Source organism: Hydra vulgaris, chromosome 02, assembly GCF_038396675.1.
Source record: "Hydra vulgaris chromosome 02, alternate assembly HydraT2T_AEP".
Lineage (NCBI taxonomy): Eukaryota > Metazoa > Cnidaria > Hydrozoa > Anthoathecata > Hydridae > Hydra > Hydra vulgaris.
In genome coordinates, this window is record NC_088921.1 from 66,247,167 (window position 1) to 66,262,538 (window position 15,372).

Consider the following 15,372-nt stretch of genomic DNA (forward strand, 5'->3'; position numbering starts at 1 on the left):
GAATCTGATCTCACTTTTGTAACTGAATGGGGCTCACAGTGGCTTGTAAATTTTAACTCCAAAAAAACTCAGTTATTTACTGCAAACAACTATCGAAGTACTGTCGACATTCCTATATTGATGAATGGCAACCCTCTCACTGAGTCCTCTTCTTTACATCTTTTTGGATTATCATTTACTGCTGACCTTTTATGGAAACCATATATACAATCAATTGCTAAATTAGCATCTGCTTAGGTTGCTTCTCTTTTCTCATGCTCGCCATTATCTCTCCTGATTCCATTCTCTACCTTAACAAATCTCTTATTCGTTCCTGTATGGAATACTGTTGTCATATTTGGGTTGGTTCTTCTAATGATGCACTTTCTCTTCAAAGCAAGGTCCAAAAACGCATTTTAAACATAGTTGGACCTACTTTATCTGCTAAGCTTGAGCTTCTTTTCCATCGTCGTAAAGTTGCATCTCTTTCACTTTGTGTATAAAGTCTGTGATAAAGGCATAAAATAAGTCAGAAAAGGCTTAAATATTTTATCAGAAAGTGGAAGCATTTACTTTAAGAGCATAAGAGATTTTAAAAGGTAGTTCATGGAGTTAGTCTTGAATATTTTTTAGCAAAAGCAGATCAATTAGTTGGGAGGCTTACACTAATCTTCAGAGTTTTTAAAAACAAAAAAAAAAAGTTCAGTGATAAAATCACCTGATAAAATAAAAATAGTTAAAGGCATTTAAGTTGTAGTAAACATTATTCCAGTTGTAGTATTTGACTTTTGAGTTTATTTTTTAAATGCCATCTTATGTGAAAAGGAGTGTAATCATGTATCTAATGTTTGTTTTTTACAACTTGGGTATGGCTCATTGCATGTTTTTATAATTTGCACTATAAAAGCTAAACTAAACTAAAGACTATTAAATGAAACCCTTTTAAATTTAAAAAATGTTATTTTTATGCTTATCTTTTCTAGTTTATCTTTTATTTGTTTTATTCCTTTATTGTTTTTATTCCTTAAGATTTTGTTCTCTTTTCAGTTTATTGTTTGTTTATTTTGCACATTTTCAAAACATGCAATATTTAAATCATTGTAAAAAAACTAGAGTTTATAGTTGTATCTTCAGCAAAATCATTCATTGTTATTGATGCAACACATGACCAAGAATGAAATTTTGTGGTACCCCAGAAATTACTAGAAATGAAGTAAAGTGCTGTCAATAAATATCTTGAAGACTGTAGTTAGAAAGGATATAATAATTGTTTTGAAATGATTTCAGATCTAAAGCCCTGTTGGCTGATATAGGAAAAATGATAGAATAAAAAAAACTTTGCATTTATTTGTACGCAATCAATGGAACAATTTTTTATATATTTAAAAATACCTTGACAATGCAAAATTTTCGATATTAACAGAGATTTTCCAAAATTTTATATTAGGTTCTTTGAAAACAAGAAACTTCATCTTATATCCATGCCTAAAAAATAACTTATTTTGAATTAAGAAAAAAGAGAAAAAAGATGATTTTTCAGTGTAATGACATCAAAACCTTTATCGGTATTTTAAGTAAAAGCATGAGTAAAAGATGTCTTTTTTACAGTTTGAAAAAATGATTCATGCCATCAACATTACTTATTATTATTAAACAAAGTTTTATTAAAATAACAAGTAAAACACACACACATTTACTCATGAGGTGAACAATCTGCTCCAATATTTTTCGAAATTTTAAAGTAGTTTATACAGTTCTGTATAATTATTATGCTGTTAGAAAATAAGTTGAAATATTATTTTTAAATCTTGGTTTTCCAAATTAACAATTATTAAATTTCAAGAAAAAAATCCACAGGCCAAAAAAACTTTCCTCACAAATGTCTTTAAGATTTCTGTAAGAATTCAGACTTATTTCTGTTTTTTTTAAAATGTCTTTAATAATTTTGTGTTTGAAAAGTTAGATAACTGTTTCCCAAACAGTTTGAATTTTTATTTGAAGGTGAGCTCTACAAATTTAACTCAAAATTTTTGTTAATGCTTGGTAATCTTTTTTAAATTTGACAAATCCATATTAAGCTGAACCTGAGCAAAATCTTGCATTGTAAAGCAGAGATTTTTTGAGAATGACCTTTGTTTGGTCGAGGTATCCGCCCAGTTCTCTGTGGTGAGCATCTTTTGTAGAGATGTGATTTTTGTGATCTGCTGCAGTACTATCTTCTACAGGAAGCTGCTTATGATTGATTCTGAATGTATTTGGGTTGATTAGAAACAGATAAGTGCATTCTTTAACTTGCAGTATTATTTTGATTTGGATTGGTAAAAAAATTAAATGAGATTAATATTTCACTTTTTACATCTTGCCTCATAGGAACAACAGTTCTGCATGCTACATTGAGAAATAAAATTGATGTGCATACAAATAATTTGTACAATACTTTGTTTAAAAAGCTGGAGTGTATTGGAACATTTTTTCGTGCAGAGAATTCAAATGATTTTTCTCTTTTTTGATTTGGCTTTTCTTTTTTTCAGTTTACTATTTTAGTGATCTGTTGTTTGATTTTTTAATTTATTGCTTGATCCTAAGATTTTAGTTTCAATAAAGGAAACTGTTTGGTTTAAATTAGGAATCAAGGATATCATTGAATGGCAAGATTTTAATTCCAATCTAGGAAAAAGTTTAGTTTCCGATCATTTGACCGAAAATGGTGACAGTAAGTCTTATATATCATTTAAAACTCAAATAAGTTTATTTTTACGTTTGGGTAAAAGAAAAATTTCCTAATTTTTAAAGTTACCAATAAATAACTTGCGAAAATCCATGTGTGAACATAGTAATGTTGTAAATTTTGGTATATATTTTAATAAACAGGACTTTTTAAATAATTAACGGTTTCAACTGATGGTGGTTGAGCATAAGAGTCAAAACTTGAAACAAAAAAAAAACTTGAAGTAAAAAGTGAAATATTAATCTCATTTAATTTTTTTACCAATCCAGTTACAAACAGAGATGAAGCTATTAAATTAGCATCTAAACCAAACTGTAAAATTAGAACAATATTTGATGAAAACTTAATAGCAATAAATATGAAAAGAACAAAATTACTTTATAACAAACCAATTTACTTAGGTATGTGTATTTTAGATTTAAGTAAAACACTAATGTATGAATTTCACTATGATTACATAAAGAAAAAATATTCTGATCGAGCAAAACTATTATTCACAGATACAGATTCGTTAGCATATGAAATAAAAATAGAACACTTTTATGCAGATATTTCTAATGATGTTGAAAGCAAATTTGATACAAGTGAATTTAACCAAAAGCACCCAGCAACTAATAATGGAGGTTTTAAAGTTGGTGCTAATAAGAAAGTAATAGGAATGTTTAAAGATGAAACAACAAGAGCACAAATTGAAGAATTTATAGGACTCAGATCAAAGTTGTATTCTTACAAAGTACACAGAAAAGATAACAAAAAATATAAGGGGGTAAAGAAAAATGTTGTTGAAAATATATAACACATGAAGATTATAAAGATTGTTTATTAAATAAAAGGAATGATATTAGGAAAATGAATGTAATAAGATCCCATTTACATGAAGTTTACACAGAAGAAGTCAATAAAATAGCATTAAGCTCAGAAGACGATAAAAGATTTATTTTAGAAGATGGTATACACACATTAGCATATAGGCACTACAAACTAAAAGAAGAAGAAAAAAACAATTTATAAGTAAAAATGAAAAAGATTAATAATCATAAACTTATCAATGTTGAAGGAATAATTTTACCAAATGAGCCACTAACAAATTTTCAATTGATCAAGGCAGCAAAAAAGCTAAAAATAAAACATTTTACAGGTGTATTTGAAAGAGATGAATTACCTAAAAATACACAAAAAAAGAATGTGGAGTATTAAATACAGGAGATTGAAGTACGCAAGGATTTCATTGGATTTTGATTTGGATTGGTAAAAAAATTAAATGAGATTAATATTTCACTTTTTACTTCAAGTTTTTTTTTTTGTTTCAAGTTTTGACTCTTATGCTCAACCACCACCAGTTGAAACCGTTAATTATTTAAAAAGTCCTGTTTATTAAAATATATAACAAAATTTACAACATTACTATGTTCACACATGGATTTTCGCAAGTTGTTTATTGGTAACTTTAAAAATTAAGAAATTTTTCTTTTACCCAAACGTAAAAATAAACTTATTTGAGTTTTAAAAGATATATAAGACTTACTGTCACCATTTTCGGTCAAATGATCGGAAACTAAACTTTTTCCTAGATTGGAATTAAAATCTTGCCATTCAATGATATCCCTGATTCCTAATTTAAACCAAACAGTTTCCTTTATTGAAACTAAAATCTTAGGATCAAGCAATAAATTAAAAAATCAAACAACAGATCACTAAAATAGTAAACTGAAAAAAAGAAAAGCCAAATCAAAAAAGAGAAAAATCATTTGAATTCTCTGCACGAAAAAATGTTCCAATACACTCCAGCTTTTTAGACAGAGTATTGTACAAATTATTTGTATGCACATCAATTTTATTTCTCAATGTAGCATGCAGAACTGTTGTTCCTATGAGGCAAGATGTAAAAAGTGAAATATTAATCTTATTTAATTTTTTTATTGATTCTAATACAACTTGATTCTTCGTTGCAAATGGAGCAGTTGTGATTATAGTTTCTCCTGTATTATTATCAGTATGCTCCATTTCACAAGATAGAACTATATAAACCTTTGATTTTCTATTTTCATTTAGTATTTTAATTGCACTATTTTATTACAAGATTCATAAATGATAAAGCATCATAACCTTTTTCACCTGCAGCTGTAATTAGTTTTGTAACATTCTAAATAGGTATTTGCATTAGTTTAATTCTATTTGTTTTTTAAATCCAAATTTATTGCACAATTTTGCAACTTAAGACCTTAATGCTTCAATATTTTCATTAGTTGTTTTTTTAATTGTATCAGGAACAGATGTAATCCAATCTGCAATAGAGTTTATATATATTACTCGATTTTATATATTACTCTATTATATATATTACTCGATTTTGAGATATTGCTGTATTAGTTGCAATAAAAGGTGCAGGGGTTAAAATTGTGGAAGATGCTATATCCATAATCGGTTCGTCTAATATAATTTGTAATGATCTTATGAGATCACTTTTCCACATTCTATAATATCTAATTTTTCGCTCTCTGGCAATTTGTCTCAATTCTTTGACATTTTTGTTTTCCATTTTTTTTTATATGACATGATTTTTTTTTTATATTTTTATTTTTCTTACATCAATTTTAATATATTTTATTTTCTTAACATTTTTTTTTTATTTATTTTCTTTATGTATATTTATTAAAATATAAATAAATTTTTATATCATCTCTGTGGCTGTTATTTTTTTTTTTTTTTTTTTTTCAGTATTAAATATCTCAATTTTAACACCATTATCAATCTTTCCATTGCGTAATTCAAAATATCTCCATCCATGCTTAGTTCCACGCATAGCTCTATATAATGATGGATATATTGTAATTTCTCCTGTTTCCATGTTAGTTAATTTAATAGGAACTAGTTTATTTCTATTTGATTTTAATCTTTCATATTTTGGATCTGTAATTTTTTCTGGTGTTTTGCGATTTTTTCTTGGTCTTCCGACTGGATTCTTCACATTTGTTTCTTTTACTGGATATATTCTAGGTCTATCAACTGATCTTTTCTCATTTACTTCTTTCACTTCAGTCATAATAGATTCTTTATTTAATAACACATTATCCATAGCAATCATTAGCAATGTAGCGAGATTGTCAGATGTTTTTGAATTGTTATTTTCTTCTTAAAGATTTTTAAATTTTTCTTTGTATATTTCATATTCTTTTTATTATATAAAGAGAAAAAATTTAACTAATTTTCAAAAAAGTTTTAATAAACAATATTCATTTTATTTCCATCTGATTGAAATTGTAACCATTTATCAAATATTACAACAGCAAAAGTTTCAGTATTTGCTGGAACAGTCACATTAAATGTTGCTTTAATTTGTACATCTACTGCTGATGATTTTAATCTTTCTGATTGTTTACAAACATCAAAAACCATAGGTGGGTATAAATCGTTATATTCAGAAGGAGGTATGTTGCTTTGTGTGATCAATTCATTCATTCCATAAAATTTTTTACTAAACACAGATGCATCTCTATAAGCTCTTGAAAATTGCTGATTTGGGAATGATAAATTATAATCAACAGCAGAATATCTTTCCTGATTAAGCATAATGTACATATTTTTCTAGTCACAATGATCGAATATTGAAGGATTAAGTTCTTGATCTCCATCTTTATTTGTTTGAAATCCAACAATAATATATCTTGGTTTCTCAGGAGATATCTTTATGCTTAATCTCCAAGAAAATGTAGTAGATTGAGGAACAGGTATAGTATCACACTGCCTCGCTTGAAAAGTTGCTGGAATTGTCACTTTTGATTCAATAGTTATAAAGATTAATCATTTCTACATCTAATGGAGTCACATGCGGTATAAACAATAATATTTTAATAAGATTAACTTTTCCTGCAGCTGCAGCAGCAAGCCTAAAAATTGCATCATCACTTTTTCTTACAAGAGTTAGTGTATGTTTATATCCATAAATAACTTTTTTGTAATCATCACAGAATCCACATATGTGTCTTAAAGGTATGGTGAATGAAAATGTTCCCTTGTATGGTGAATGAAAATGTTCCCTGTAGTTGGTTCTTGAATTATGTATGCTTGTCTTACTGCAAACACTATGTTATCAGCAAGTACTGTTGTTGCAGAATCTTTATACCACAATTGATTTAATCCTTGTGCTGATTGAAAGTCGTTTGGGTATTTAAGCAATCCTAACATTGTAGTTGCTTGTCCTGGATGATTAACATCTACTTGTTGGTTTGATAATTGATATGATATTTGACTAAATAAGTGCATAATACCATTATTTGTGAGTGACACTGCATCTGCATTAGCATAAGCTGCTCTATCAGCTTTAAAAAGTGTTCCTTCAAACAAGAGAAAAGCCTCAGGTGGAAGTGTGAACAAATCTTGTTGCTCAACATTGATTCTACTTGCTCCAGAACTATTTAGATTTGTATGAGCCACTGGCTCATATTCATGGAATTCAAATCTTTCAATTCCTTCATCAACAGTTGAGATTTCTGTAATTTTAATACTTCCGAAGTTGCCTTTTTTTTTTTTTTTTAAACATACAATACAAAAAAAAAAATTTCTTTTGCTAACTAATAATTGTAAAAAAATTACGCAAATCTAAGACCACATCCTTTTTTAACTAGATCTTCTATTTTTAATGCATTTTCATTTGAGATTTTTTAACTGATTTTATCGATTTTATTGATTTTATTGAAGTTCATTAATTTACTTATATTTGTCGTTACCTCATCTCCATTAAATTTGAAATTATTTCTTTACTTTTTTTATTAATAGCAATATTTGGTTGTGAAACTAATTTTGAAGATGCTTTTTCAATTAATTGTTTTCCTTTTTCAACTGCAACATCTCTAACAGCTTCTATTGCTGATGTTGAAAGTTCTTTTCCTGCTGATTTAGCAGCAGTTAATGCAGTTTTTCCTAATTCGCTAGCAGTCAACCTATTTAACATAGCTGATGATACTCTGGTTGCTTTTGGCGCTGCTGCTTGTTTAAATAAATTTTTTATGCTGTCGAATATACCACTTCCTCCAACAACATTTTTCTTTACATATCTCTTATTATGAACAATAAGCATTTTTACGTAGTTCAAGCATTTCAATTAGTGCATAAGGGTCACTAGGAAGAATTATAGCTTATAATCCTGTTCCTTTTGATTCACGCTTGTCATTTTTCTTTATATCCTTTTTTTTTTTTTTTTTTTTTTTTTCAGATTATTCACCTCCCCAAGGCCCGAGGAGGGCCACTACAGTCGAGGAGGCTACTCATTTTTTTTTTTTTTAGTTGTAATTCGTGGTGCAACCCTCTCTCAACTCTTTAACTCCGAAACACAAACCTTGCCGAGCAAGGCCGCTGCGCGGAAAAAATAAGTTGAGCGCGGTACTTCCAGGGACGTGGTGGGAGTCAAACTCCGAACCTTTCGCTTACAAACTTATATCTCTCCAAGTCGGAACTATTATTTCTCTGTATTTTCCACTCCTATATGACCTTGGTTTGTATGGGTTTTTAGTAGTAATTGCATCTGTTTGTATTAATATATTTTTATAATTTTTAAGATCATCTTCAGTATATAAGTTCTTATCAGGATTAAACTTTGTTATCACTCCCAAAGACCAGGAGTACCATATTCTGTTTTACTATCAATAGTTATATCATCATCGTTAATAAATATTGGTTATCACTCCCAAAGACCAGGAGTACCATATTCTGTTTTACTATCAATAGTTATATCATCATCGTTAATAAATATTGGTTTTTTTTCCAATGTATAACTTGTCATCCTTAAAATGTATTCCAAATGTAGTATTTGTAGACTTTTTACTATTTGTATACATTCTTAGATAATCTGTTGCAATTTTTCCGAGCCTCAAGGCGTTAGTTTCTTCATAAGAAGGCATTAGTTCTTTAAATGCATGCTCAACCATTATTTCAGGATGAACATTTGAAAAAGTGAGTGCAAATTTATTAGCAATTTAGATATGTTTTCTTTTATTCCAGCTTGACTATCAATTAATGGTTTGTACAATTTTGTCAAGTTTAACTGTAAATTAGCTTCACCCATCTTTTCATATAAATTATTCTGCTGTATTCTTTTTTTACTATCTAAGAGTTCTCTAACTTTTCTGCTTTTAAATTTAATTTTTAATAATTTGTCCACCTATTTTTGATAACGCACCTGCTCCTAATGCCATACCTTTAATTACAATAACTACTGCTGCTGCAGTTATTAATTTCAAAAAATCAATTCTAATAGTTCCAAGTGCCATAGTACTTGCTAGTAATACATTATCAACTCCTAAAACTATTTTTACAGCTCTATGATACTTTTTAGTTAACATAGTTCTCTTTTCTCTCTCACGCTCTATTTCTTTTTGAATCTCATTAATTTTTTGTAGACAATATACATGAGCTTGGTTTTCAACAGGTGACTGATTTTCATCAGGTGCACCTGGAAAAGTTGGGTATAGTTTATTATAATTATATTCCATTTTTAATAAGGGAAAAAAATATTTTCAAAAACTCACAATAAATTAATAAAACAAACTTTCTCCTTTTTTAATTAATACATCAGAAACAGAATTATTAACAACATTTACTACAATATCAGCAACAGACTCTGATATTACAGTCTTGTAAACTTAATACTTTTAATTTAAGTTCTTGTTTTAGTGAAACTAACGCAACACCTTCATTAATTGCTACACCAAACTTTAAAGGAATATTTTGATTTGATAAAGATTTTATTGTAATGTCATGTTGTGCAAATATTTCATATCTATTCTCATTTATTTATATTGAAAGGTGTTCTAAATCTTTGTGTGGCTTAAAAAGTATTTGAGGAAGTTCAACTCTTTTATATTTGTTTATGAATTTATGCATTGGCAAATTATTTCTTGACATTTTTTTTTTTTTTTATATGCAATGTAAATAAAAGATTTTCAAAAAAAATCAGAGAATCATATTCAAAAATGGAATATTAGCAAATGGTGAATTTGGTCATAAGAATGAACCAGAGCCTGCTGATGTATATCCATTCCCACTACGCAAGTGCATTCCATCACCTACAGAACCCTTTTTACTCGATGGTCTCAAATATGAACCAGATCACGCAGCTGTCATTTTAACTCCTTGTCCATTCTTTTTTAAGTACCTTCCAGAAATTTTATCAACCATAGCTGATCCAGCTGCTGAAACTACTCCTGTTAATAATCCTCTTGCAAGTGCCAGAGCAACGCTTAATGATAAAAATCTTCCAGCTGTACCAAGTAAAGGTAAAAGTGCTCCAATAAATCCTCCCTCTATTTGAGAATTGTGAGCTAGTTGTGCTTTACTTAAATTTATTATTACACCCGTACCTTTTTCATATGCTCTTGTAATTCTATTCAATTGTGTATTTCTTACAGCTAATACATGTTCACCATTAAGATCTGAATGTGATAGTTTAATACTAGCTCCATAACCATCTTCAATTGCTTTTTTAAGTTTTTCTAATTGCCGATGCGAAACATTAACTTTCATATTGGTATATTTTCTCATTTTATATTATAAAAATTATTCTCTTATATGAAATCTAATAGACAATTCTTTTCCTCGTAAATTCAAAGGATTTCCATTTTGATCAAGCAATTTAGTTTCTATTTTTGAAATTGTTTTTAGTGTTACTGGTAAGTAAATTAAGTTTAACGGCTCTTGACCAATTTTAAATCCAAGACCTACAGTTGGTAAAAATGAATATAACGTTTTCTGTTCCTCAATTTATATATGATGATTCTATTATATCACTTGCAACGCTATTAACACTTAATACGTTTACAATATTAGTTGGTTCATGGTAACCTGTTAAAACTGTTAAAACCAAAAACAGTTCTAACTGAATTTGAAGTTGCAAAATCAACTTTATAACCAGATACAATATTTAAAACTGATCTTAATGTATTATTATTTTCTTTATTTTTCTTTATTTTCTAAGTTTAATACCTGCAACTCCTGCGCTAATATGGTCGGTTTCTGACATAATCAATTGAATATATCCATTTATATCAGTTTATTTATCTCATAACATCCCTCTGAAATATTTATATTATCTCAAGTTATTCCATTATCTGTGCTATATCTAAAATTGCTGTTTGAAAAATCAATATTAGGAAAACTGTAATTTGTCACTAAACTAACTAGAGCCATTTCATATTCTTTATCTTGTCTAAGTTGAATAATAGGAGCAAACTTAGTTTTTATGTTATTGCTATTTCCACTTGATAATATATAATATATATAAAATGTTATATATATAAATGTCTATATCATTATATATATATATATATATATATATATATATATATATATATATATATATATATATATATATATATATATATATATATATATATATATATATATATATATATATATAATGATATAGACATTTTGTTTTTTTTATAAATTTTTAAAATTCACGAATTGGTATATAAAAATTATCTAATCCACCTCTATATTTTGCATAATCTCTTTTAGAAGAATGATCTATAATAACAAATCCATGAGGCTCTGACAAGCATCCTTACAAAATCTTATAAACTCGTCTTTTGACATATCACTTGAAACATGATCTTTATAAATATGATTTAAATTCTCTAAATCTTGTGGAAATAAGCAAATAAAGTTTGTATTTTCTCGTTTAGTTTTCCTAGGTAACTTAAAACAATTTTGTGCAAGATAGAAACAATCTACATTACTATGCCTTCCACTTATATAATATTTTTCACACTTATTTTGCTTTGTTAATTGTAAATCATCAAATATCATCAAATTATTCTTATGAATATCAAGATCTTCAGGATCTGGTGTATCTTCTTATGTTTCAAAAAACTTGCACTCCATATCTGTTTTCTCATTTAAATTTTTTGAAATGACTTCAATTATAAACTTAGGGTTTGCATTTAATTTTTCTATTTTGTCTTGTAACTTAAATAGTTCAAGAATAACTTCTTTTTGTAATTTTTTTTCAAAAGATTGTTTTAATATTTTATATTCTGGTTGAAAAAGAGATTTTCCAAAAACTTGTAAATTATTATAGTCTAACCAACCAGGTCTTAAAAGTAAATTCAATAATGAAGTAGTTTTTTCGCAGCCTGACTTTCCAACAATGATTTTTCTTATACTTTTAGGTAACAACTTTTTATTTCTCTTATTGTTATTTACATTCCATGATAAAGTTTTAATATCCATTTTTTTATTTACTCTATATGAAAAAATTTACTGTGTTAAATGTAAAAACAAAACAAATACATTAAACTTACAAAATGTTGTAAGTAAAAACAAAAGAAATATGCTACGTGGAACTTGCGCTATTTGTGGAAAAACAAAAACTAAATTTGTATCAGCAAAAACAGGAGGTGATTTAGTTAGTTCAATTAATTCAGCAACAAATAAAATAAAACTACCATGGTCAAAGCTCCCAGGCGAAATGCATTTACCTGGTATGAACTTTGCAGTTCCTGGTACTAATTTAGATGAACGATTAACTTCTACTGACGCATATAAAGAATGGAGTAAACCTGTAGATAGATTTGATAATGTAGCCTACGATCATGAATTTATCTTGCTCATAAATACTTTACAGATATAGCAAAAAGAAATGAAACTGATAAAATTATGCTCGAAGAAATGGATGCTATAAAAATTCCAACAATTCGTGAAATAATTAAACGAAGTATTATTAAACCTATTATATCAAATAAAGCAAAGTTTGGATTGGGTGTTCAAAAAAACTACCAACGATCTGTAAAAAAGACGAGGATAAAGAATTAAAATAGACTGACAAACTTGCAAACGAACTTCATAGATCAGTTGTAAAACATTTCAGAAAAAGAAAAGTTATTGTAAATGGAATCGATGAAATATGAGCTGTTGATTTAGTCGACATGTAATTTTTCTAAATTCAATGACGGTATAAAACTTTTATTAATGGTGATAGATGTTTTTTCAAAATACGGATGGATTGTTCCATTGAAGAGTAAAACTGGAGCTGATGTTGCTGATGCATTAAATAAAATCTTTAAAGAAAGAAGGTGTAATAAAATATGGGTAGATAAAGGCTTACATTTTTATAATAAACATGTTAAAGCGCTGGGTGTTCAGTTATATTCAACTGAAAATGAAGAAAAAAGTTGTGTAATTGAACATTGGAATAGAACAATGAAAGAGAAAATGTTTAAGTACTTTTCAACTAATTCTACTAGAAAATATATCAACGTTTTAGATGAAATGGTAAATAAATACAACAAGACAAGGCATTCTTCAATTAAAATAAAACCAGTTGCAGCTAGCGATAAAAAGAATGAGAATATTGTTTGGTTGAATCTAAATGGAAAGGTACGATCAGAGCCCGTTAAACCAAAGTTTTCAATTAGTGATAGAGTTAGGATAACTAAAAAGAAAGTTACGTTTGAAAAAGGATACACACCGAAATGGACTTAGGAGGTTTTTACTGTGTCTCAGATTCAGTTCACAGATCCGCTGACGTATAAAATAACTGACGATTAAGGTGAAAATATATAAGTTACTTTTTATAAACAAAAACTGCAAAAAAACTAATCAAAAAATAATTAGGATTAAAAAAGTTATTCGTAAACTCAAAAACAAAACATTGGTAAAGTGGTATAGGGGCCCTGATACGTTCAACTCATAGGTTGACAATAAAGAATTTACAAGTCTGTAAAAAATAATGGAAGAAGATTAGTAGTTACATTAAACTCTGGGGATGAGCAAATTGGACAATCTGGAAATTTTAATAGGACAATGTTTTAATAGGACAAATTTACTTTTACGCTTAACTTAAAAAAAAATTTAAAATTACAAAATTTTTATAAAATTTTTTTTGGCTCAGAAATTATAGTTATGATGTAACCATAATATATTAATAAACTATGGTTGTGATATAACCATATTTTTATTTTTTATTAAGTTCAGGAATTATGGTTATGATGTAACCATAATTTATATATAGATTATGGTTGTTATAATACCATTATTTTATTTTTATATTTTTTATTTTATTTATTATTTTATTTTTTATTTTGGCTTAGGAATCGTAGTTATGATTTAACCAAAAATTTTTGTACAATAGCATAATTTATAGTTGTGATGTAACCATAATTTTTAATACAATAGCACAATTTATGGTTGTAAAATAGCCATAATTTTTTTTGGCCCAGAATCTACCTTTTATACTCATATATATATATATATATATATATATATATATATATATATATATATATATATATATATATATATATATATATAGCTATATTGTGCAACTTTTGTTTTCTTCTAATTTTTTTTTTTCTCCTTGTTAATTTAAATTATTTTCTTTTATAATTTTAATTTCATTAAATAAAGTGTAATAAAAATATTATAGGGGAAACATTGTTAAAAGAAAATTTGGCTAGTTTTCTTCCATCTTCATATTATAATGGTATCGAATGTCTAGCATCTACCCTATCAAAGGTAAATAGCGATTCGAACGCTCTATCTATTGTATCCAACGCTTCAAACAAAACATCATTAGATAAAAACGCAGCGGCCAATTCTTCTAATAAACAGTCGACGATTAAATCAATACCCTATGAAAGAGATTTAATTTCTATAGAAGAGAAGACATCAAATGGACTCAGTAAAAAATTTCAATCTCAAAGAAAATCAACTCGCATTAATAATATTTTTAATTCTAACGTCAACCTTCGGGTTTTCTCGGCGAGTTCAGAAAAGTTATTGGAAACGAAGCCCAATTTTAATCTATCTGAATTTACTTTACGTATAGATAAAATAACGTGAAGATCCATTTAATGATTAGTAAAAAAATTTTGCATACTAACTTTATGAGACATTGTTCATTTTTTGTAATATTTATTGAAACTTTTATATAAAACATGTTTAAATTTATATACCAAGAGACTACTATACTGTATAAAGTATTTTAAATTTCAAAAATGTTTTAAGGCTTGTTTTTTAAACAGTTATTTTGAGTTAGAAAGAACATGGTGTTTGCTTAAACTAAAGTTTGGTTAACTCTGTTACACATAAAAGTCTAATTAAAGTTGGTACGCCACCAAAATGTTCAAAATGGTTTAAAACACACACGCACATATTTATATATATATTAAACATTTTTAATGGGTCCCTTTAAAACGTAATGACTCGAAATACATTTGTACAATATCCATGAAATTTGTTACACACTAGATTCTTAAGCTATCGACATTTATTTAGTATGAAGTACAAACATTTTATTCGATTACGTCATCATTTATCAGACTTTTTTATTATAATATTCAATATTTCAAGCTTAAAAAAAAAAAAAAAAAAAAAAACGCTACTGGTTACACGGTTTGTAGATTTGGGGTCCTAATATCAATGAAATACCCTATGGAAACCCTTTTAAAGGGTGATAGTGCATGTCATATGGAACACAAAATGAGTGATTTGAAAATCCTGGATAAAAATCCAACAGACTTATTTAACTTTGAATGTTTTACTACGAAATACCCTTACATTTAGGCTATGAGTAGCCCAAAAAGTTTGTTGAAAAAAATATTTTTTTGCATTTTTTTTTACAAAACACAACATATTAGCCTGTAAAATTCAAACCAATATTCTTTAATTAA

The 15,372-nt window shown here is 27.4% G+C and overlaps 1 protein-coding gene across 5 annotated transcripts in view; it reads left to right on the forward strand.

Annotated features, from left to right (window-relative positions):
- The window catches only part of LOC100199249 (uncharacterized), a 98,766-nt gene extending 84,005 nt beyond the window's left edge, over positions 1-14,761 (forward strand). For all 5 annotated transcript variants that reach the window (XM_065791733.1, XM_065791735.1, XM_065791737.1 and 2 more), the window contains one exon: positions 14,127-14,761. In XM_065791733.1, the coding sequence (XP_065647805.1) occupies positions 14,127-14,542 (416 nt within the window). In that variant the 3' untranslated portion in view covers positions 14,543-14,761. The remainder of the gene's footprint in view (positions 1-14,126) is intronic.
- Positions 14,762-15,372: the final 611 nt, after the last annotated feature.